This window comes from Zeugodacus cucurbitae, chromosome 5 (assembly GCF_028554725.1).
Source record: "Zeugodacus cucurbitae isolate PBARC_wt_2022May chromosome 5, idZeuCucr1.2, whole genome shotgun sequence".
NCBI classification, from domain to species: Eukaryota; Metazoa; Arthropoda; class Insecta; order Diptera; family Tephritidae; genus Zeugodacus; species Zeugodacus cucurbitae.
In genome coordinates, this window is record NC_071670.1 from 9,488,305 (window position 1) to 9,513,204 (window position 24,900).

Genomic DNA, 24,900 nt, shown 5'->3' on the forward strand with positions numbered 1-24,900 from the left:
TCTTCAGACCACAATTTGGGGCCCAAATTATCAAATTATAAAGTAATTGATAAAGCAGCTCCGTTCTCACATCGGACATTTTCTGGTTCCTGGATCATATCTCGTTGATTACTGAATCTCTAATTTGGCTCGCTACACAAAAATCTTAAATTCATGAACGCTCGAAGACATTTAACATTACTGGTATTTGGCAAACGAATCTGGTTTGTCATGCGTCCAATTTTTTCATCTTTCGAAGTTCTCGTGCTCACCTCAGACATAATCTGGGTCATATGTGTGATTTTATAAGTTTCAAGCAGTCTGCCTATTTGAAGCTCCCAAGGTTAAATTAATCCCTACTTCGACCCGCTGCATCGAAACGGTACAGTTATTACTGGCTTCGTATTGTCCATGTTATTTAGTTTAATTTAGTTCATAGATCATCAATTAGCAACTCAGTTTTTATAGAAACTATAATTTTATTTTGAGTTGTGGCAGTATGGAAAATACTGATGTTCAAGAAAAAATATGTATAGAGAAGATTATGGAAGAGGCCGTGGTGTACCAACCATATTCCACGGTTTATTTGAACGCATCGAGTACTAGCGATACAGAAAGGCTTATAAACTCACGATGTACTAGTTGGCAACTGCCACAACAAAGTACAGCTCCAGTTGGTTGGAGATCAAATACGGCTTATAAAACATGGAGAAAAATATTTTGACTTGACACAGTTTTTATAGAAACACGATATTAGGGTCTTAAGATATTCTGTATATTAACACATTGGTTTTTGTGTTGCCGCATGGCTAAAAATATTTTTTTGTAATAAATATTGCCTATGATAATGACGGAGCAAGTTGATTTTATATTTTCAAAAGTTTGGGTTTAAGTATAAGTATCTTAATGACGTTGTCACCTTATTTTAGTTAAAAAAAATAATTTTTTTTTTAATGTTTCAGAACAGGGGATATAAAATGGAGACTGTTACCGAAGTTAAAATTTATGAAGTTTTCATCTGATTTAATATTAATTTAAAAAATTTATAATTTTTTTTTCAAATTTAGGGGTTGCCGCCCAATTTAAATATAAATTTAAAATTTCCAAAGATATATAAAGTTTAAGTTAAGAAATGGGCTATACTTTTTAATTTTTATTTCAGAAAAAAGTTAGTAAATAAATCAGTTATCCACGATTGGCTAACTTGTTAACTTATAAATTTTACACAAAAATGTGAAAGATGTCAACACACAACAATTTAAATGTGTACGCCTGTGTAATTGTGAACAATCTCAGCACAATTTACATATTTATGAGCTTACAAGTGATAGTTAATTAAAAGCGGTTGTATTGGTTGTTAAAAAAGTCAAAAACGGAAGTTAAAAGTTGCGGCTACAATGTATGGGCGCACTCGAAATGGAAGCGAATTTACATACATACTTGCATAAAGTACACTAGTAGCATATATTTACCGTTAATGTGCAAAATATGCGACCCATATTGATTTATGCGCATTGCGGTGGCTTGATGTACGCAAAGCTGTGTGCGCACCAGTGCGTGTATACTTGTATTTCCTACTGGGTCATTGATCAATGACGTTGAATAACGACATGACGCAATTTATAGTAAGCGCGGCTGTTGTTGTTATTAGCGGTAAATTTTGTATTGAAATGAGTTTATTAAAGCAAACATGCTTGTCAACAGGCACACGCAGAGTAATATGTGTAGGTTTCCATATTAGTGTGCGGAAGACGAAAAAAAAAAAAATATTGGTAATTGTATATTATGAAGTCATAGCTATTATTAATTTTGGTGATTTTATTTTATTTTATTTTATATTCCAGACCACCTCAAATTGGGAATGAAAATTGGTTTTTGAAATCGTTTACCTATTTTTTATAGATTATGGGTTCAAAATTCCCGAAAATCGAAACTTCTATTTTCTTATACCACCCTAATGTGAAAATACAATTATGTAATATAAACGTATACATATAAAAGTACTCAAACATGTCCCCTTTGCATTCTAGGGTCACGTCGGTGCGCTGTGAACATTGAGGTCATTGCGAATAATCGAAAATTGCATGCAGCATGAAATGCGTTGCATACTTTATGGCGTGGAGACGTATAAGTGTTGTTTAATTTATTTTAAAATAATAACACGCACACAGCATATATGCGATGCACTTGCAGTGGCATTCACACCACAACAATATGCATCATTATGTGGTATGTTGCAAATGTTGCATTTATTTAACGTTTCGGCCTCTCCAACATTGGCAACCGCAGCGTGGCGCTTTTTAAGTACAAAAAACAGCGCATGAATATGCAGTTGTCTGTGTAGGAATGTACAAAAATATTTCCTGCGTTTGTATTTATTATTGTTGTTGATATTTCCAATATTGATTGTTTGATTGATTGCTTGATTTGCCATCCTGTTTGCTGGTATTGTACGCGACGGTTGTGGAAATTAACAATCAACAGTTTGTACATAAATTATTCGGCACTTAAAAGTACATGCCAGTGCTGTTGTGCACATAATGAGGTAGTGCATGCGTGCATGAAATTCTTCAACAAATTAAAGCGTGTTAAAAATGTATCATATTTATCTCTGGAGTTATGCGAAAATTTCCGGAATGAAGTGATGTTGGAGGCATTGTATTTTTATGTATTTTTGATAAAATTTTGGTTATTTGCCACATACAAGTAAATGGATTCAACAAGCGACAATTATACATTTAAACATTAGTATATTCACTCCAGTGTATGAATTGTATGAATTTGTGGACTTAGTAGCTTGATCTTTCCCAAAAATTTATTAACAAATTTCTCCTCCATGGAGTCAAAAATGTTTGACCCCAAAAATTTTGAACTGGGTTGTCGTGAGTGAATATTTAATAAATTTCCGGGGAGGAAGGAAGCATTGAGAAGATTCAACCTACTCTTCGTCCAGGGAACTTCAGCAGGAAGCACCCGATATAATTATTATTGGGACAATAAGGAAATATGAGACCGAAAAGCGCCCTACACATCTAATGATTTTCCTTGCAACTAACCAGCGCCTGCTCAGCTCACTTGAAACCCAACTGCCCAGTTGAAAATTACAAGAGAATAGGTAGTGCTCCATTTGTTCCCATTCTTCCTCTTCTTATTAACTGGCGTAGGTACCGGTTACGCGGTTATAGTCGAGTTTACAACAGCAATAATATCATGTGAAGTCAGGTCCTCCTCCACCTGGTTTTTCCAACGAAGTGGAGGTCTTCCTCTTCCTCGGCTTCCACCAGCCGGTACTGCATCGAACACTTTCGAGCGGGAGTGTTTTCGTCCATTCGTTAGTTAATATATTCCTTCTGTGAGTATTTCAGATGATTAAAGAAAATTTTTTGGGTTTACATTAAACAAAAAAGCTGAACTATGATTTTGAAGCTAATTGATGCTAAAAATGATTTCAAAGAGTTTCACTAGTCGCATTATTGCAAAAAATTATTATCAATGATTGTCTAAGAAACTAAATTTCAGATAAACATACATTTTTTGAGTAATTTGTTCTAATAAAACTATCAAATTCGCTGAAATGCATCAAAAACCTTAAAATTTTCGATAAATTAAACTTTGGTCTTGAATAACTTGTAAACTATTAGGTTTCTCAAAAAATTGTAGGAGACCTTTTTTGTTGAGCGTTCAATTCTCTACAAAGGCAAGCGGAAGTCTCTTTTTTATAATACATGACAGACTAGCAATAAAATTCAAAAAGTGCAGAGAATAATTTTTCCATGTTATTCTTACGGGAAATAGAAACACGCGATGCGGACAGTCTTAATATTAATATTAAGGGCTCAAATTTTAACTGACATCTTCTTACGTTGAATTGAAACTTTTAAGCCTGCTTGCAAGAAAAAAAAATGTTTTTTTTTTTAATCACCCTAATGTATATATATTGTACAAATTTCGATTTCACAAACAAATTCGCCAGCCAGGAGCCCGCACCACTGTCCCTACCAACGCATTACACTTGACATTCTTGCCACGTAAAATATTTTCGTTGCATGTGTATTAGAGGTGTTCTACGTTATATGGAGATTTTTGAAATAGTGTTTTAAGTTAACAGAATGGGCTAATTTCTTTCCTTTTTATGTAAAAATGTTTAAAAAAAAATTTGGGGACAATCGGATGATGGGAAGACGGCGCGGAAACGTTTTTAAATTAAAAATTGCCTACCTATAGGAAAAAACAAGTTTTATGTATTCAAGAATCAATTTTTCTTTTAGTGTATTTATTAAATGAATATGTATGTCTCAACTAGCACGATATAAAGAATAATTTTAATAATATTTTGTTCTTATTTCGAGTGAAAAAACGGTAAATATTATTTTTTTATCGCACCATCGTCGTAACTGGGCCATTGCACTAGCGACTTGGTAGTCAATCGTTCTACTCTCCATAGACTGAGGGAAGAGCATCGCAGAAAAGAATCACAGAGGATTCAAGCGAGTTTTATTGACAAAGTATACCATGATTGAAAATATACGTATAGGTTATTTAAATACTAATAATATCCTATTCTAGCTAAGTGATACACAAGCAATGGTCGTCCACTGGGATGGTAAAGTATTGCCAGATCTAATTGAAAAAATAAAAGTTGAGCGAATTGCAGTGCTTGTTAGTTATAATGGCGAATCCAAATTTCTAGGCGCTCCAAAACTTATATCTGGCACTGGTGAAGATATAGCTACAGCCGTTTTTGATACACTTAGTAAATGGAATATTTTAGATCGCGTAGTAGGCATGTCTTTTGACACCACGTCCACTAATACTGGTCCAATAAATGGAGCATGCGCTCAATTGCAACGCATGTTAGGAAGAAATTTGTTGACGTTACCATGCCGTCACCACATTCTAGAAATATACTTGCGTAGTGTATTCGACCTGCATTTCAAAGTGACTCAAGCACCAGAAGTCTCAATTTTCGAGAGATTTGCCAAAGCCTGGCCAAATATTGACACTTCATCATTTAAGAGTGGGCTCGACTGTGAAGATATAAAATCTCATATAAGTGATGGCATCTGCAATGACATCAAACAATTTTGTCATTCACAATTACAAAAAACGTTTGTTCGTGCTGACCACGAAGAATTTTTACGTCTAGTACTTACATTTCTTGGTGACAATGGTGGTAAATTTAAAACTCCCGGAGTTACAAGTCATGCACGTTGGATGTCAAAGGGAATATATTCCTTGAAAATATTTCTGTTTCGTGATCAATTTCACTTGAGTAAAGCTGAATTAAAAGGTTTAAGTCACATTTGCGTTTTTTTAGTGCGTTTATATATAAAAGCTTGGTACAAATGCTCCAATGCAATTACCTCTCCCCTGCAGGATTTAAGCTTTGTAAAAGAATGTATTAATTATGAAAAAGTGAACCCAAGTATTTCTTCGGAATTGCTGAGAAAAATGCAACAACACATGTGGTATTTGTCAGAGGAAAACGTCGCAATGGCTTTCTTTGATTTCAATGTTTCAGTAGATGTTAAGAAAAAAATGGTAAAAAATTTAAAATCAGAAGAGCCAACTTATAAACTACAAAACAATCGCAAAATAAAAAAATTAAGTGACTTAGGCAATTCGGATTTAAGCGAATTTGTATCCAAAAGAACTTTAACATTTTTTACGAAGTACAAGTTGTCAACCAACTTTTTGTATTTGGATCCAGAGTCTTGGGAAACAAACGAGGAATTCCAAAATGGTCGCACAATATGCCACAAATTGCTTGTTACTAATGATACAGCGGAAAGAGGTATTAAATTTATAAAGGATTTCAATACTATTCTTACAAATAAAGAAGAAGAAAAACAGATCCTCCTTCAAGTTGTTGAAGAATACAAAAAAAATATAAGTCCTATAAAAAATCAGAATTAATTTAAGTTTTAATATTTCTAGATGTATTAAATAAATTGATATGAACAAAAATATTTCCTTGAAGTAGTAGTTTTAAGTTAATATAATGAAAAAAATTGGAGAAAAATAATACACTAAAAGAAAAATTGATTCTTGAATACATAAAACTTGTTTTTTCCTATAGGAAGGCAATTTTTAATTTAAAAACGTTTCCGCGCCGTCTTCCCATCATCCGATTGTCCCCAAATTTTTTTTTAAACATTTTTACATAAAAAGGAAAAAAAATAACCCATTCTGTAAACATAGAATACATTTTGAATTTTAAGGACAGGTCTAATGTACATATGTATACGTATGTCGTTTTGTCGCATCTTAAGAGCTCGTTTTGCGATCTTCGCTTGTTCCGTAAGTAGGTAAACAAACGATCACTTGGGTTCTTTTCTCAATGTAGAGATTTTTACCTTCTTTGTACGCTCTTTCGCCGAAGTTCTGGTTGCACTTAGTAGGTATGGTATCGAAAACTGCTTCTTCAGTATAGCGTGAGTAGCGGTGCACATAAGTTCATATTTCAGTCACTTCGTGAGTTGTTACGGTATGATGTCTACATTTTATAATATAATATATAGGATATATGAGTAGAGATAAGTTTTGCTTTATTTAGTTTTTGATTTTTCGCGGTATTGTTACATTGTTATAACGGAAATAGCGATCTATACTGATGATATTAACTAAGTGATTTTTAGAAACAAGCATAACCAAAAAACTGCTTTCTTTGTAAGCAAGAGAGAGTGAAGAGTCGCCAAGTGAGAGTCAAAATTTAAGAGCGCTCACAGTTGTATCGCTCAGAATGTCATATTTTTAATATTTTTATTTTTGTTTACAAACATTTGGCCGCTGACTTGTGGTTTGTTATTAGTTCTCAACAATTTGCTGATAAGCAGTTTGGGCGAGTAAACCTCAGCAATACTAGGTACATGGCTGCCACAGTGCCGAAAGTGAATAAAGGAGAAATAATAAAAAGTTCAAAAGAATACAAATATGGCAACATACAGTTATCCCTGAGACAGACTTGTAGTACATATTGTAGTATGCTACATCAACCATATGTGTATCACCAGTTTTCCGAATTTCGTTTGAGAGCAAATGGTGTTCCGTACTACAATAGAGTTCTAGAAACCATTGAAATTTTGTGGTGTTGTGAAATGTACTACAATGGATTGCATTGAACACACCGAAAGCTTTAAGCTCTTCTGCCACAATCATATGTTTTCTGACATTTTGACATACAGAAAATAAATTAAATTCAAAATAATTTGAAATCAAAAAAAAAAAAATTGAAAAAAAAATAATGTGAAAAATTTGTTGAGAAGTAATAATTATAATGGAAAAGAATATTTAAATATTGCTTGCAGTTATAACTAAGTCAGGATCCATTTTCCTTTCTGATGGACGTAAACATAGTACAATACTAAATGTGTGTCACTATGCTGGTACATGGTTTCTTGAGCTTTTATTGTCGTACACATTGTAGTACGGAAACCATATGTTCATATAAAGTGAAAACTAATTCAAATTTTTTTTTTTTCAATTTCAACGCTTTTAAGGTTGAGGATTTTTGTAAAATAGTAATACAAGTGTGAATTAAATCGCACAATTTCATTTTACAAATCGTACAAAAGAATTTTAATTGAATATGGCAATTGACAATTATATAAAAAACGGTAGTCAATAAACCCATAATTTTGGATTAAAGTTAGAGTGATTTTAGTTTTAAGATCTGAGGCGAAATAACTATATCCGTTATTTTATTTCTATAGATACTGAGAGATTTTTATAAAGTTGACTTAAGACTTTAATTATTTAATTATTATTTAACTAATACATCTTAGTATCGAATTTCTACACTTAGCGATTGTTGAATCTTAGATTAAATGCTATGATCACTATAACGTATTGTGGTTAGTTTATTACCGAGCTCGAAGTTTAACGCGCTACCAAAATAGGACTCCGACCAGTCGGATATAGAAAATCGTACATTTCGACTACGTAAAACCGTTTGTCGTAGTTATGGAACGAATGTATTCACGTCGTTTCAAGTGATGCTGTCATTTTAAAAATTGTTTAAACTAAATTTAACTAGAAAGCAAAGCTCAAGTTGAATTGACTTTATTCAAAATAATTATTTTCATTTTCATATTTTCTCATCGCAACAGGAAAGTTCAATAAATAAAAATGGCCACAAGTTCAAAGCAAGCAACTGCTTCACAGCGTAATTTGAATGAGTTGAAACTACATTTCATGGAGAAATTAATGAAGAAAATATTTTGCTTCTACGATGAACAGTCTTTAATTGATGTGACTTTTAAAGTTTCTAACCCAGAGTCTTTGTAAGTATTACATAGTTTGAATCTTACATTAAATTAAATTGTTTTATATATATATTTTTTATTTTTCACAGTATACCCGCGCATCGTTTGATACTCTCAGCAGCGAGTCCTTATTTTGAGAACCACTTCAACGGGGACCAAGGCAATGCTCTTGTCATCGAAATAAATGATATCGATAGCGATATCTTTGAACGCTTAATAACCTTTTGCTACACCGGACAGGCGCTGGTTACCGTAGACAATGTCGCTGCGATGTTAAAGGCGGCAATCGTGTTGCAATTGGAAGATGCCGCGACCATGTGCATGGACTTCATTATGTCGCACATCGATGAATGCACATTACAGGGTGTATATGCGCTAGAACGCGAAACGCAATGTGAACTTGTCAAGCGGAAAATCCACGAATACGAAATACAGAATTTCATGGAGGTGAGTCTATTCAATCAATGGGGACCAATGGCGTAATAAAAATTTCGTGTTTTGCCAATACTAGATTAGCCAACGGGACGAGTTTCTCAATTTTGATGTTGAGAAATTGCAATGTCTTCTCGAATCGGACAATTTAAATATAACTTGTGAGGAAGATGCATATGGTGCCATAACTCGTTGGTTTAATCACGATGTTTCTGCGCGCCAACAACACCTACCTCGTTTAGTCGCTTGCCTGCGGCTCACGCAATTCGATGTGGACTTCCTCTTGACTCACATTCAGTCATTACTTGGTTGTGAGCTGTTGGCCTTCATGGCGTCTACTTGGATCAGTAATCCCTCAGCACGAACTAAGATAAATATGCGATTTACTGAACCACGTGTAGGAGAAAACTTTGCTAATGGTTTACAAAGAGGTAAGCGCTCACAGCGGTTAACTTTCAAAATTTAATCTCTAATTAATATATGGAAAATATTTATTTTTAATATAATCAAAGCATAATGCGTCGAAGCCATGTGTATTTCAATATAATAAAGCTGAGGACACATGGCAAAAATATGCGACTCTATATAAGGATAGTATAAACTCTAGTGCGATATTAAAGGATGACAATTTGTTATTTATTGGTGGTGATAGCTATAAATCACCATCCAAAAGATTTCTCAGTTGGAATATTCCAAATAAAACATGGCGAGAATTGCCAGAAATGAACCAAGCACGAAGGGATCACAGTGTTGTCGAATTAGATGGAAAAATCTACGCAATTGGTGGTCGTGGTGAGAATAATACTCTTCTGCAGTCAGTTGAAAGGTAAGTACCTAGTGTCTGGCCGATTTGTTAAATATTATAAATTTATATATACATATGTATATGTATCTACATGAATGGAACGGTACGTTAGTCGCAATTTCAGCAAGTAAGGAAGGGCTAAGTTTTCATACAAATATTCGTCGTAACGGCCACTAAAATATCACAAGTCATTATATATTGTATATGGCAACAGTGGTAATTCCTGGACTGTTTTCAGCAATTTTCGACACCAAGCTAAAGCAAATCCAGGATTATACGTTCAGTTAGTTTAGCTCTGATTTCTCACGAATTAACCGATATATACGGTATAAAGTCTACCGGAAATTTTAAGATACATACTATATAAGGTACATAGAGCAACTCCATTGAATTTATTTGAATATCTGAGACAGCCATCTTTACCATAAAATTTAGGGTTAGTGTGTTATTCCTTACATAACTAAAACACTCTTAGTAGATTTCAACTATTATAATCTGTGTAACATGTTGCGAGAGTATACTACTAATCTGCGAATGTTAAGTATTGTGTTTCATAAACCAAAAATTCAGCTCATGTATAAATATGAAGAGCGAGTTACCCAATGCACATAATTATTCTTTATATGATATATGTATAGGTATAGTTTACAAAAATAGCTTTTCTACAGCTGTAGCCGTTAAGAACTGTTCAGAAATCTATTATTATAATGTACCTCGTATGTATATAAAGAACAAATAATATTATTCGTGTTTCCTCCAAGCAATTTGGAACGCCAGGACAGGTTTTTTCATTATGTACAAATAGAAGTAATTTGGCGAGTATTTAAAAATAGTGGTTCTAGTAAAAAAAATTATATTATTTTTCCAGTAGATGGCTTTAGTAATTTGTAGCTTGTGTTATATAACTGTAATCGACGTATATATGTATGTCACATCTCCTAATCGCTGCTGAATCCGCTACCAAAATCGATACATTGCTTAAATTTGAATACTATTCTTTCTTAATATTAATCGAACTTTTAAAAGGTGAACAGAATAATTAATATTTAAAGCTATTGAAAAAGTAAAAAACATAACCTGGAATCGCAAGTCTAATAAGTACAAAAGATCGGCTAAAATTTCACCGTGGACGCTAGTTAATGTTACGAAGCGCAACGATAATTACTGCAATGTAACAAATAAGTATTAATTTTTTATTGTTTATTTCCAGGTATACGGCATCCAATGGTTGGGAGTTCGTGGCACCTTTGATTACAGTACGTTTCGAGGCCGGTGCAGTGTCTTTGAATGGTAAAGTTTACATAATAGGCGGTTCGAATAGAAAAACCTTAAAATCCGTGGAATGCTATAACCCGGATTCGAATAGTTGGACTTATTGTGCAGTTATGAGAGAAACGTGCCGGAGCCTTAGTGTAAGTTATATTGAAAACTAATGGTTGATTTAAAGAGGCCCAATTGAAAACTAGATCACTTTTTAAATCAATTATGAAAAGATAAATCTCACTTTTAGACGATTTTGCAATTTAAACAAAAATATATAAAATTTTTAAAAGGAATTACATTTTCGAAAATCAATGACACAATGTAGAATGGGTACTGTACCAATCAGTAGACATTGTTAAAATATTTTATGAGAACAGTCGGAATCTTATTAAGTTGTCCGATTTGCTCCAGCAAAGTTAAATAAAATATTAATTCTTATTTTTTGTACTACAGGTAGCTGCACATAATGGTCACATTTATGTTGTAGGCTATTTTAAAGGTAGCCCAGCTGTTGAACGTTACGATCCTCAGCGAGACACATGGACTCAGGTACATTGCAATTGATTTTTTCCAACTGTTTGATTTTAAACTAAATCCTCCGAAAAAATTTCGCAGATTCGCTCTTTGAAAAATGATACTTGGTGTGAATTCGCTTGCGCATCTCTTGACAATAAACTATGGACTATTGGTGGCAGCGTGGAGAATGAGAATGGGACAAGAGTTGCCGTTTATACCGAAGAAAATGACCGTTGGGTACAGAAAAACCTGTTACCCAAAGGAGAAATATATTCTTGTTTTGCTGCGTCATTGTCTTTACTGACATAAAAATAAACCAACAAAAATAAAAATGTTGTCTGTTTTAATAAACTACTTATAAGAAATACACAAAATCTAAAAAAACTTTCTTTAGCACAATAAATCGTCCTGTTTATCAAATAAATTAACAGCGACTCGTTTACAGCAGCATGCAAGCTAACCAACCATGAAACCGACCACAAGTCCACAAATGATATGCGAAAAACTAATATCACTTTCGAATATTTATTATTTCTTTTATAAATATAATTTATAAAGCAATAAACACGAGCTGTGTGTATGAATTTAATTAAAATAAGAAAAAAGTCAAAAAGAAAATTAAAAAAAAAATTGTTAAACTAAAATCCTGACGCTCAAGTGCTTTACTGTGGGAGTGTATTTACTACCTCAGTCAAATAATTATATGTGCATGAACTTTTTGCAAAAAAAATTAAAGATTACAAAATTGCAAAATATTTCTGAGTATGCAGGTTTGTTATTATTAATGTATACGATATAAAAAACAAAAAATTAACAAATTTCAAAATATTTTTTAAACTATAAAACAAAATTGAAGTTTAGGCTAATGGTAAATATTTATATGTGCATTTTACTATTTTTACCAGTAAAGCCTATACATTTGAGTTTAACTGAAAGAAATGTTTATTTTAATAGTCAGTAGAATTATCCTTATATTTTAAAACTAAATTAAGCCGCTTAATCAGAGAATTAACTACTGACTGTAGAATAGTTAGGTAAATATTGGCAAATTCTTGCTTTATGGCTAATTTAAGGTGACGTACTGTCTCAAACTACTTTCCTTTTTGGAAAACAGGAGCAGAGAGGTTCCCCCAGAGATCCTCAATAGGATTTAGGTTCGAACTCAATGCTGCACATTGTAATACCGGAATTTTCCGGTCGTTAAAGATGTTCTTCGTGTGGATTAAAGCGTTATCCTTTCGTTATGTCCAGTTATATGCCATAAATATTGCCAGCAAATTTTATAAACTCGCTGTTCAAAAGATCTACATTGATATTAGCATTCATTTGAGTGAATATAAAACATGTAGATAGCTTTCCCCAGCAGCAAAATGCAGCCCCTGAAATCAAGGTACCGCTTCCAAAACATCGCTTGTAGTAGGACCGTCGTTTCTGGTGCGAATCTCTCGAATATTTCTTGCAATGACCTGGGCCGACCTAATTCAATTTTTTTTCGTCACTAAAGACTGTATTCTATCACTCATCGGCACAGAATTGGTATTTATTTTCAAACCTCAAATGTGCTTATTGTGTCTTTCTTTAGCGTTGGTTTAGGTGCCATGGAAGTGTGTTTCAGAAACTGATTTTTATGTATAATTAGAAAAATTATATTTATTGTGATTTTCTGTCTTAACTAGGTCCATATTTGATCGCTGCTTATCAAGTCCGCAACTACTAGCCGTCGAATCATCCTTTCGCACCGCTCATCAATGTTGTTTTTCGACCGCTACGTCATTTTAATAATTCATTAAGTTAATGCACCTACAATAATTTTGAAAACAAATTTTTGCAAAAAAAAGTTTTTGCTGTGACACTATCAGTAAGAAAGATCCGCTAAACTGATTTTGCACATATAAATATTTTCTATGCAATACCAAATTCACAAGCACATTCTTAATGTAACTGTACAACGAACGAGAAAAGTATGAAATAATTTTCGTTGCATAGTAACGGTAACATACCAACCTTTTATTACCCATTTACCGAAATCCAAAAAATAACACTGAATACGAAATATAAACAAAAGCCGAAATGCACATATAATTATTTGACTGGGTTATATACGATATGCATACTAAACTCACCGGCATTTCTACAACATTTGCCTAACTCCCCACATATGCGACCTAAAGACCTACACTACACACTGTCTCATTCTTCTAGCAGTAGTTAAGGCCAACCCACTTTGTTTTCTGTAGGGCTATAAAATTTTTATTACAGTCGGCACAAATTCGCATAACAAATGTCAAGTCATAAATGCAAACAAACAAAACCGTTCACGGTTGTTTTTACTCCCACACATATGTATGAGTGTATGAAAGCAGGAAATTTGCACAGCAATGAACATGGCTAAGACTACAGATGAGTGTCTCATATGCAGCATGAGGTATAAGCCTTGCTCTTATAACTCCTACAGTTCAGCAGCTAAATATGAATTTTTTTAGTGCTAACAATTATCAATAGTTGAAAGCTGAGACCGGAAATCAATAAAATGTGTCGAACTTATAGCAACCATACAACCGATTGTTCAGATATGCGACTTTGAGTTATAACTTCTGTTATTTAGAAGACACCCAGCTTAAAAATGTTTGATATAATTATTTATTGAGGAAAATCGGTCCGAAGCGGAAATTAGCAAAATCGTATGAATTTAGCATTTCCCATACAACCGATTATTCATATTTAATATTGAGAGCATAGCGGATTTTAACTAATAAAATTAAATAAAAATAATAATCAAATTAGAATATTGCCTGATAACTGAAGCACACGTTGGTTAGCTGATGCAATGAATTTATATTCAGTTGATATGATGTGGCAAACGAAAGTTTTGAAATTTTCTGGGATTAGAAGCTAAATATGGCACATTCAATAAAAAATCAAGGAGAAATACCTAAATAACTCGCCGACAAGTTAATATCAATAAAGATGCAGCTACTAAAAATCGGTTCAGCGCCTCTGAAATGGTAGTAAAATTAATTTCCGAATATGAAAAATAAGAGTTCAAAAAAGAATTTAGCTGCAGACAGAAACATAAAGTGAAGTTTTGTGAAATATCTCAATCTAAAGATCTATACTGTAGCTTCATATGTATTTATTTTTGGAGTTAAATCTTATGTATGTACATATACATACATATGTATCTTTGAGCAGATTCTATGTTTGATTTCATTTGATTCATTTCAACAATAACAAGGACAGACAACTGAACTTTCAAATGCTTTAGCAATAGAGAGAGAGGGGGTTGAGAATACAGAGGAGGAGCGCAGGTAGATGTTTGTTATCAGTTTTAGAGTGTATCTATGAGCATGTATTTTTCTTAAGACTATAAGCGAGTGAGGATTAAGTCATATGTAGAAGTTCACGTAAGTGAGGAAAGTTTCTGATTGCCATTCACTTGGGAGTGGCCAGGAACGATTTGCATGTGGTCAAGTCAAGTCAAGCAGCTCACGACTTCCGGTCTTAGACCAAGTATCCTCTTGGTAGCCAACAGACATCCGTTTGGAGGCGAGCTAAAGTGAGAAGGCGAATTCCACTTATGCGGTTGTGCGTAGGGTTTGGGACCCACCACATAAAAACGAATAACCAATGAATAGGAAGCAACAGCCTCGGATGAGACACCCCCCTTTTGATGACGACCACAGCAAATGTATAAAGGACTATGATTTGAGGACATGCACCTGGAATGTCCGGACTCGTAATTGGGAAGGTGCCTCTGCCCAGCTGGTTTATGTCCTCGTAAGAGTAAAGGCTGACATCACTGCAATCCAAGAAATGCGATGGACGTGACAAGGACGGAAGAAGATGGGTCCTTGTGACATCTAGTGCAGCGGCCATATAAAGGAGTGCAAATTTGGTGTGGGATTCGTGGTGGGAGAGAGACTCCGTCGTCGAGTCTTGGCATTCACTCCGGTGGCTGAACGTCTAGCCACAATTCGCATCAAATCGAGGTTCTTCAACATATCGCTGTTTGCGCCCACGTCCCGACGGAAGAGAAGGACGAAGTAATCAAAGATACCTTCTATGAGCGCCTAGAACGTACCTATGAGCGCTGCCGCCGCCAAGATGTCAAAATCGTGTTTGGCGATTTCAACGCTAGGGTGGGTAAAGAATGTCTTTGGCACAACAGTCGGAAAATTCAGCCTCCATGACGAAACATCACCAAACGGTCTGAGGCTGACAGACTTCGCCGGGGCCCGAAATATGATCGTCTGTAGTACTACATTCCAGCATAAGAAAACTCATCAAGTTACTTGACTGTCCCCTGATCGAATCACTCGCAACCAGATCGATCACGTTGTGATAGATGGGCGACATGTCTCCAGTGTTTTTGATGTGCGTTCGCTTCGTAGTCCCAACATCGACTCGGACCACTATCTTGCAGCAGCTAAGATACGCACCCGCCTCTATGTAGAAAAGCGCACACGTCAACAAACACAAGGAAGGTTCGACATCGAGAAGCTGCAATCACAACCGACAGCCGAACGATTTTCTACTCGAATTGCACTCCTGCTTTCTGAGAGCACTAATCAGCATCTCGGTATAAGGGAACTGTGGGATGGCATATCAAACTCCTTACGTACAGCTGCAACCGAAACCATTGGTTTCGGAAAAATCAAAAAAAACAGCTGGTATGATGAGGATTGTCGTCTCGCAGTGGAGAGAAAGCAGACTGCCTACCTCGCAACGGTGCAAACGACCACAACACGTGCGGGATGGGATAGATACTGAGAACTGAAGAGGGAAGCGAGACGCATTTGCAGACAAAAAAAAGAAAGAGACCGAAATGCGTGACAAAAAATCACTAAAAATCACGAAATCCGGCGACTATCTGAAGGTTTCAAGACCGGAGCACTCTCCTGTAGGACTCCCAGAGGTGATCTAGTTATTGATGACCAGAGTATACTGAGTTTGTGGAGGGAATACTTCTCTAGCCTGCTGAATGGCAGTGAAAGTACAACAACAGGAGATGGCGAACCCGATTCCCCAATCGACGACGATGGAACAGATGTTCCGTTGCCCGACCGTGAAGAAATTAGAATAGCAATTACCCGCTTGAAGAACAACAAGGCGGCGGAGGCCGATGGATTTCCGGCCGAGCTATTCAAATACGGCGGCGAAGAACTGGTAAGGTGCATGCATCAGCTTCTTTGCAGAATATGGTCGGAGAAAGCATGCCTGACGATTGGAGTCTCAGTGTACTCTGCCCAATACACAAAAAGGGAGACCCCACACGTATAAGGTTCTGTCGAGCATACTATGTGAAAGACTAAAGCCCACCGTCAACAAACTGATTGGACCTTGGCTTTAGACCTGGAAAACCTACATCTGACCAGATCTTCACTATGCGCCAAGTCTTGGAAAAGACCCGTGAAAAGAGGATCGACACACACCATCTTTTTGTCGATTTTAAAGCTGCTTTCGACAGCACGAAAAGGAGTTGTCTCTGACTGTCAGTGTTGACAGTCATAAGTTTGAAGATGTAGATAATTTGGAAATTCAACACAGAATCACTCTTGCCAACAGGTGCTAATTTGGACTGAGTAGGCAATTGAAAAATAAAGTCCTCTCTCGACGAACAAAAACCAAACTCTACAAGTCTCTTATCATTCCCGTCCTACTTTACGGTGCAGATGCGTGGACGATGTCAACATCCGACGAGAGAACACTAGGAGTTTTCGAGAGAAAGGTTAAACATTGGCAACGTCGATTACCGCAAAAGATGGAATGATGAGCTGTATGTGTTATTCGACGACATCGACATAGTCCAGCGAATAAAAAGACAGCGCCTACTCTGGCAATGTCATGTTGATCGAATGGACGAAAGTGCTCCAGCTCTGAAAGTGTTCAATGCAGCATGTACCCGCTGGTGGAAGCCGAGGAAGAGGGGGACCTCCACTCCGATGGAAGGACCAAGTTGAGAGGGACCTGGCCTCGCTTGGTATAACCAATTGGCGCCAAACTGCCAGAAGGAGAGATGCGCGCTGTTGTGGACTCGGCTATAACCGTGTAAGTCTACGCCAGTCAAGAAGAAGAGAATAATCTACAACCAATCAGATGAATTTTCTTCAAAGCGAACTTTTTCGTTATTCCTGGAAAACAGCAGGGAGATCTGAATGCAACCCATTGTTCTGCATGAAAGCAAATAGATTGACGAACGGTCATCCTGTTAAAAATCAACGGTTTTCTCAAGCTTCCTAAAAACGGTATAATGAAATCGAAAAATACCCAAGAAATAGATTACGAATATCAAAAATTATTTCTCCCCCTACTGGCAACACTATCAGATGTTGTAAAATATATAGACCATGACAGCGCTCTCTCGAATCAAAGAGTTCGCTTCATATTTGCTTTGGTTAATAGCTGTGATATCGAAAAATGTTTATCAGTATAACATGAGTAGCGGTGCAAATAAGTTCATATTTCATTCACTTGGTGAGTTGTTTTGTGATAACGTAATTGCTGCTTTTACGCGATATGATTATAACGGGAATAGCGATCTATATATATCATATTAACTTAGTGATATAAAGAAATGAGTGCAATAAAAAAGAAAACCTTCTTTAAACAGAAAAATGTGTGTCAGCATTTGAGGGGAAACCCCCGAATTCAGTGTTAATATATATACTTATGTATGTATGTGATAAGAGAGGGTCTCTCCGGATGAATAATGTGTAGTGTTTAGCTGCCACGCGCATACACTTTTATATATATATATATATATTTTGAAGAATGCAAAAACAGATTGTACCCAACAATCAAGTGTTTATTCAATACTATTATTCACACAACACCAAATGGGGTGCATGCTAACAAATTAGAAGTCTGCAAATGATATTTTGGTATTTATAAATATATATATAATAATATAATAAAACTCATGAAATTGTAATATAGATCTAGATGCGGATGGCTAACGTGTTGTAATAAAACAGATAATTTTAATTATTATTATGCTGTTATATACAGGGAGCATTTTATATATTACGATTTTATGAATCTAGTTCAATATGAAATTTTATCTATTCAGATTGGTTTATGTTGCATATTTTCATTCGGACTCGCGTAACGTCATTTGTCATCTATATTTCATGTATAAATTCCATATATATATGTACATACAGTCTTCAAAAGAGTTTTCTCAGTATAGCGTGAGTAGCGGTATCTCAGTATCATTCACTTCGTGCGTTGTTACGTATTGTATACTGTATATATACACATATATATAGTACATATGAGTATATATACACTTTGATAAATTCAATTGTTGTTTGTTATTTTTGTTATATTGTTTGTAATTGTGTATTGATCATATTAATTTAGTGATATCTATAACAAAAACGAACGCTAATTTTATGAGCAACTATGTAACATTTGCTGAAATCTCCATCCGGTTCGGCGCTAAGTGAAAGTCAACATTTGAGAGCGCATAACAGTGGTATCGCTCAGAGTATAAAATTTTTATATCTTTATTTTTGTTTACAAACACTTAGCGTCTCACTTGTGATTGGTTACTAGTTCTCTACAATTTGCTGATAAACAGATTGAGCGAATAAGTCTCAGCAATACTAGGCACATGGCTGCCACAGTGACGATATATATTTAGATTTTGTGGATTTTTAAAGTGAACAAAGGAGAAATAATTTAAAAAAGAAGAAATAATTAAATTATAAGGAATTTATATATGAAAACATACAGTTACAACATACATTCGTATGTAAGCGAAAAAATAATAATTTTTTATTTCAATTTAAACGCTTTCCTCCTCCTTAGGATGTTTGCAAAAAATAAATAAGAGTGTAAATTAAATTGTACAATTAACATCAACATTTATCATAAAGAACATTTCTATGAAAATAGTGTTTTCCTGGAAGTATTAGAAATGAATATGACAATTCACAATCATACAAAAAACGGTAGTTTCTAAACCCATGGGTTTAGGTGTAAGTTGGAGGGATTTTATCTTGAAGATCTTAGGCAAATCATCTATATCAGTTATAATATTTCTGTAGGGATCGCTCATTGTATGCGTTATAAACGCTAGAAAACTACATATATAAAGGTGACTTAAGACTTTGAATACTCTTTAGTACCTAATTTCTGAACTTAGAGGTTGTTTCGATTAAAATCTATGATTACTGCTGATAACTTATTGTGGTGGGTTTATTGTCGAACTCAGGGTTTTCTCCAAGAAGAGTTTGCGTAAAAACTTTGTTTAATATTTTGGGTCCGCGCTTGGCAGTTTTCAAAGTATTAATCGTTCTTGGCATTGAATCCACTAACATTAATATCCGGAGAAGGCGCTGCAGTTTTCAATACTTTCGGGCAATACTGACTCCGTGTGCTGACATACATCCATACACCAATACATATCCTCCTCCATGTTTGACAGTCGCACGCAAATTAGCTAAATCCAACTCTTTACTTGGGTTTCTCCACACTGCTTGTTTGCCATCTGACGCAAATATGTTGAACTTTGAATCATCCGTAAAAATAACATTATGCCAGTTTACCAGTTACCAGATAAATGGTTTCTTCAGAGCAGTTCTTCCATGAAAACTGTTTTTACGAAGCACTCTCCTTACTGTTGTATCACTGACTTCCTTTTGGATGTAAATTTTTAGCTCGTTGCTTTTTGGGGCTGATACTCTTGTGTTTGCCTTCACTTGACATATAAACCATCTCTCGTCATTAGGGGTCAATTTACGTTCTTCGGGAGATGTTTGCTTAATTTTCCTAAATTCTGATGCTGAAAACTTTAAAAACTTCAAGAAGACCACTGTATATAACTTAAAAGGCAATATGCGTCAACTTTCAATTCTAAAATTCGTGGGTATCCCCGAAATCTATTTCAAACGATTTTAAGTGACGCCACATTTTGTTGTGATTTTACGGTATTGCCAGAATTAAACAAAACACAAAGAAATGTCCACCTTTTTTTGAACATTTTTTATTAATATATTCCAAAATGTTGATTGAAATCATATTATGAGTAGAAAAGTTCATTGGTATGCAAATTATCAAACAATTGTTTAGACCACCGTTTCTGTACGATTTTAAGTGTCACTCACTGTAATAAAAAAAGCAAAGCTCAAGTTGAATTTTTGTATTTAAAAAAATTATTTTCCATTTATTTTATTATCACAACAGGAAAGTCTAATAACTAAAAATGGCAACAAGTTCTTCGCAAACAACTGCTTCACAGCGTAATTTAAGTGAATTGAAAAGTCATCAATACGAAATACAAAATTTTGTGAAGGTGAGTCTAATCACGTAATGAAGCACAGTGGCGTAATTGAAATTTCGTTTTTGTCAATACTAGATCAGCCAATAAGTCGAGTTCCTCAATTTTGATGTGGAGAATTGCAATGTCTTCTCGAATCGGACAATTTGAATATAACCTGTGAGAAAGATGTCTATGGTGCCATAACTCGTTGGTTTAATCACGATGTTTCTGCGCGTCAACAACACCTCCCTCGTTTAGTCGCTTGCCTGCGGATCACGCAATTCGATGTGGACTTCCTCTTGACTCACATTCAGTCATTACCTGGCTGTGAGCTGTTGGCCTTCATGGCGTCTACGTGGATAAGGGATCCCACAGCCCGATCTAAGATAAATATCCGATTTACAGAACCACGTGTAGGGTTCGGTGCTGGAAATTGTGCTGAGAAAACATTACTGGCTATTCATAGAGATGTAAGCGTTCCAGCAATTAATTTTCAAAATTTAATATCTCAAATTAATGTACATATGTACAATATATATTTCTGATATAATCAAAGGTTCACGCGAAGAACCCATGCGTACTTCAAAATGATAAAGCGTGGATAAGGGATCCCACAGCACAGTCTAAGATAAATATCCGATTTACAGAACCACATGTAGGGCTCGCTGCTAATAATTGTGATGAGAAAACATTGCTGATAGTTTTCAAAGAGGTAAGCGCTCACAGCGGTTTATTTTCAAAAGTTAATATCTCTAACTAATGTAAGCACAATATTTATTTTTAATATAATCAAAGGTTAATACGACGAAGCCATGCTTCCTTCAATATAAAAAAGCTGAGGACAAATGGCAAAAATATGAGGATCTAGATGTCGATTATGTGAACCCTAGTACGATTTTAAAAGATGACAATTTGGTTACACACCATCCAAAAGATTTCTTAGCTGGAATATAAAAAATAAAACATGGCAAGAATTGCCAGAAATGAATCAAGCAAGATGCGACCATAGTGTTGTCGAATTAGATGGAAAAATTTACGCGATTGGTGGCATTGGTGGTATTGGTGAGAAAAATACTGTTCTGCAGTCAGTTGAAAGGTAAGTATGTATGAATCTAGTGTCTGACCGACTCCCAATTCTTGGCCGATGCTGATGCTAATTAATCAGTAATTTGACAAACAAACGGCCGATGGCGATTCTTTAATTCATTCATGAACAAATTTATTTACTAAACTAGTATAATAACAAAAGAATCACAAAATATGTAAAAAGTCAGGGAGACATGTTCATTTAGTAGTGACCCGCCGACGCGTCGCTGTGGATAAGATATAAATTAAATAATATTCTAGTTAACTATTTGATATAATGAATGCCATGAAAATTATTGAAAACATTTTCTCTTCCACAATATTCTTGGTTAACCTGTCTCTAGCTAACACAGATAGATTCAATGGTTTTCCCGCACATGAGTTAGCAATATATAGCATATGAGAAAAACCTGGATTCCCTAAATCTAAATTCAAAAGAACACTGTTTGGTCTTGAGACTTTTACTAAAGATAATCGCTGTAGCCTTCTGAAGGGCAGATATATAAAATTCTGACCGCAGCATTGGAATATGTGGACCTGAGTTTTCTCTAATCTTTTAAATCAAAAATATTGATCCAATAAGGTTTTCTTTTTGTTGACCAAACGTGAACCGTTGGATAATAGAGGTGAATGATAATTATTTTTTATGGAATATCAGTAGCAAAACCCTACCTTTGAAAATTTTATCGGTACCGATAAATTAACACGCAAATATTTCGCAAAATAAGGTCTATTTCGCAATCTTCATTTGTACTGACAAGATTTAAAGTTACGATATATTTGTACCCAATTTGGATAGAATAGGTCAAAGAGTCAAAGAGAGATGCGATTCTATAAAATTTAATTCTTCTGAGATTTTTCGTCTGCTTTGGTGGACTTTACAAAAAATCTCTTTTGGGCAGTGAACCGCAGATGACCTTCCGTATCATGATCCTCTGTTCTAAATGTTATAGCTTAATCTGTAGCTTTGTTCAATCCCATTTTTGTTTAGCAGCATTTTTTAACCGGTGCAGTAGTTTGATCTTGACCATACCAACACCAGACCTTTTCATAGTGTCTGTGATTGGTAAGCTAAGTTTTGTCAAGAAGTCTCGCTCAAATTATCGCTTGACCAAATACACTTCATTAGCGTAACCATTCACCGTTGATGAAAAGTGGTTCATTCACAAAAAGTTCAATCGAAAACTATCGAAATCGAAACGTGGTGAACCGAAGCAAACGGTGGCCGGCCAAGTAATGATTGACGGGCAGAACGATTTCGCTATGTACAATAATTTACTTTGAGCCACACTCCTTCGTCTAAACTTAATTCGAACCTGTTCTGTCAACAATGGGATGTTCGAAGGAAGTAAATTGCTCCGAACGATAATAATTGTGTTCCATCAGGATAACGCTGGACCACACATATTGATGGAAGCTCCGTGTTTATGAGGTTTATTTATATCCACCTGCTCTTGTCTAGAGCCAATGATGTAGCGTGGGGAATATTCGCCAAAAGAGAATCTTTTCAAAATTTGCGGTCCAGTTTTTGGCAATAGCATTTCAATAGAGTTTCATTATGAGATTGTCTTCCAAATGGCATCAAGTTATTAAAGAAAATGGTTACTTTTAATAAAAACCAGACCATTCTTAAGTTTGCAAAAGTATGTGATTTATTCTTAATAGCCCTTATATGATTATGCTGAGGAATGAATGGCACAGTTAAATATGAATCGCACTGTGTTTTAAAAGGCAAACCGAAGAATTCATGTCCTAAGCTATTAAAAATACTTTAATAAAGAATTGAAAAAATGAAGAGCAAAACATGGAATGGCAAATAAGTATTAATTTTTTATTGTTTATTTCAGGTATACGGAATCCAATGGTTGGGAGTCCGTGGCACCTTTGCTTATAGCACGACATGGGGCCGGTGCAGTAACTTTCAATGGAAAAATTTACATAATGGGCGGTTTCAATGGAAATTACTTAAAATCCGTTGAATGCTATAACCCCGATTCGAATACTTGTACTTCCTGTGCAGATATGGTTTATGATCATTGGTTGCCTGGTGTAAGTTAGATTAAAAACTAATGGTTGATATAATGAGGGCACCTTGAAAACTTTGTCACTTTTGAAATATAGGTTTATTTATGAATAGGATGCTCTCACTTTAAACTATTTTGCAAACTTAGGCAAAAAGCGAAATTTCTGTTCGTTTATTGAATTTTTGCGAAATCTTCTTCGGGAGACAAAAGCCAATTTTAGAATAGCTATGGAAGCAAACGATTGACATTGTCTAATTTAGTAACGCGCTTTACATCAGGCCACGCACACAACGACTTGGTACTTAAGTTTGTGAGGTGGCTGCGGTATGGGCACCCTAATTTAACGTATTTAAACTTATAATCGAAACATATATAGGATGTGTGTCCTCCAGTTACTAGACCCTTACATAACGATTCGACTTATGTGAACCCGTATTATTATTGATAGACTAAGAAACTGAAATAATGACGAATTTATATCCAGCAAAAATTTCCCACCAAGCAAATATCTCAAAATTATTTAGTACTTACATACTATCGGTACAATAAGAAAATCCACTTGATTTCACTAAAGTATCTCTTCGCTAGATATTTCTAAAACTGTTAATATGACTTCGTTTCAAGTGAAAATATCTATAAATTTAGACATAATTATAATATATTATGAGAATAGTCACAATCTTATTAAGTCGTCTACTTGACACGCATAAAGTTAAATAAAATATTAATTCTTATTTTTTTGCACTACAGGTAGCTGTACACAATGGTCACATCTATGTTGTAGGCGACTTTAAAGGTAGCTGTTGGACGTTACGATCCTCAGCAAGACACATGGTCTCAGGTACATTGCAATTGATTTTCTCCAACTGTTTGATATTAAACTAAATCTTCCGAAAAAATTTCGCAGATTTGCTCTCTGAAATATTATGGCTGTGGTCCTCACCCTTGCGCCTCTTTTGAAAATAAACTATGGACTATTCATCACCACGTTGAGGAGGGGAGGACAGGAGTAGCAGTGTACAATGAGGCAAATGACCGTTGGGTACAGAAGAGCTCGTTACCCAAAGGTTGGATATATTCTTGTTTTGTTATTTCTTTGTCTTTACTGACATCAAAATAAACAAACAATAATAGAAATGTTGTTGTTTGTTTTAATAAACTACTTATACGAAATACACAAAATGTAGTTAATTTTCGATTTAAAAAAAAGCGGCAAACTAATTTTTACGAATGAAAAGCTGTAACGGTTCTTGTTTTGGAATAAAT

At 35.0% G+C, this 24,900-nt stretch overlaps 3 protein-coding genes across 3 annotated transcripts; all 3 read left to right on the top strand.

The window, feature by feature from the left end:
- The first annotated feature begins 6,371 nt into the window (after positions 1-6,371).
- On the top strand, positions 6,372-11,764 carry LOC128922237 (kelch-like protein 3). The gene is given in 9 exon segments (XM_054232052.1): positions 6,372-6,466; positions 8,088-8,261; positions 8,333-8,690; positions 8,755-9,073; positions 9,075-9,106; positions 9,188-9,501; positions 10,691-10,892; positions 11,197-11,292; positions 11,359-11,764. Coding segments are annotated over 8 exon segments (1,686 nt in total). The 5' UTR covers positions 6,372-6,466; positions 8,088-8,106; the 3' UTR covers positions 11,569-11,764.
- Positions 11,765-17,694: 5,930 nt separating this feature from the next.
- LOC128922231 (uncharacterized) lies at positions 17,695-21,641 on the top strand. The gene is made up of 5 exons (XM_054232044.1): positions 17,695-17,733; positions 20,449-20,557; positions 20,621-20,994; positions 21,081-21,236; positions 21,320-21,641. Exons 3-5 carry the CDS (start codon positions 20,869-20,871, stop codon positions 21,476-21,478), a joined length of 441 nt encoding a protein of 146 aa, XP_054088019.1. The 5' UTR covers positions 17,695-17,733; positions 20,449-20,557; positions 20,621-20,868; the 3' UTR covers positions 21,479-21,641.
- LOC128921927 (kelch-like ECH-associated protein 1B) lies at positions 21,508-24,594 on the top strand. The gene is made up of 4 exons (XM_054230966.1): positions 21,508-21,620; positions 23,458-23,659; positions 24,385-24,475; positions 24,542-24,594. Exons 1-4 carry the CDS (start codon positions 21,508-21,510, stop codon positions 24,592-24,594), a joined length of 459 nt encoding a protein of 152 aa, XP_054086941.1.
- The last annotated feature ends 306 nt before the right edge of the window (positions 24,595-24,900 follow it).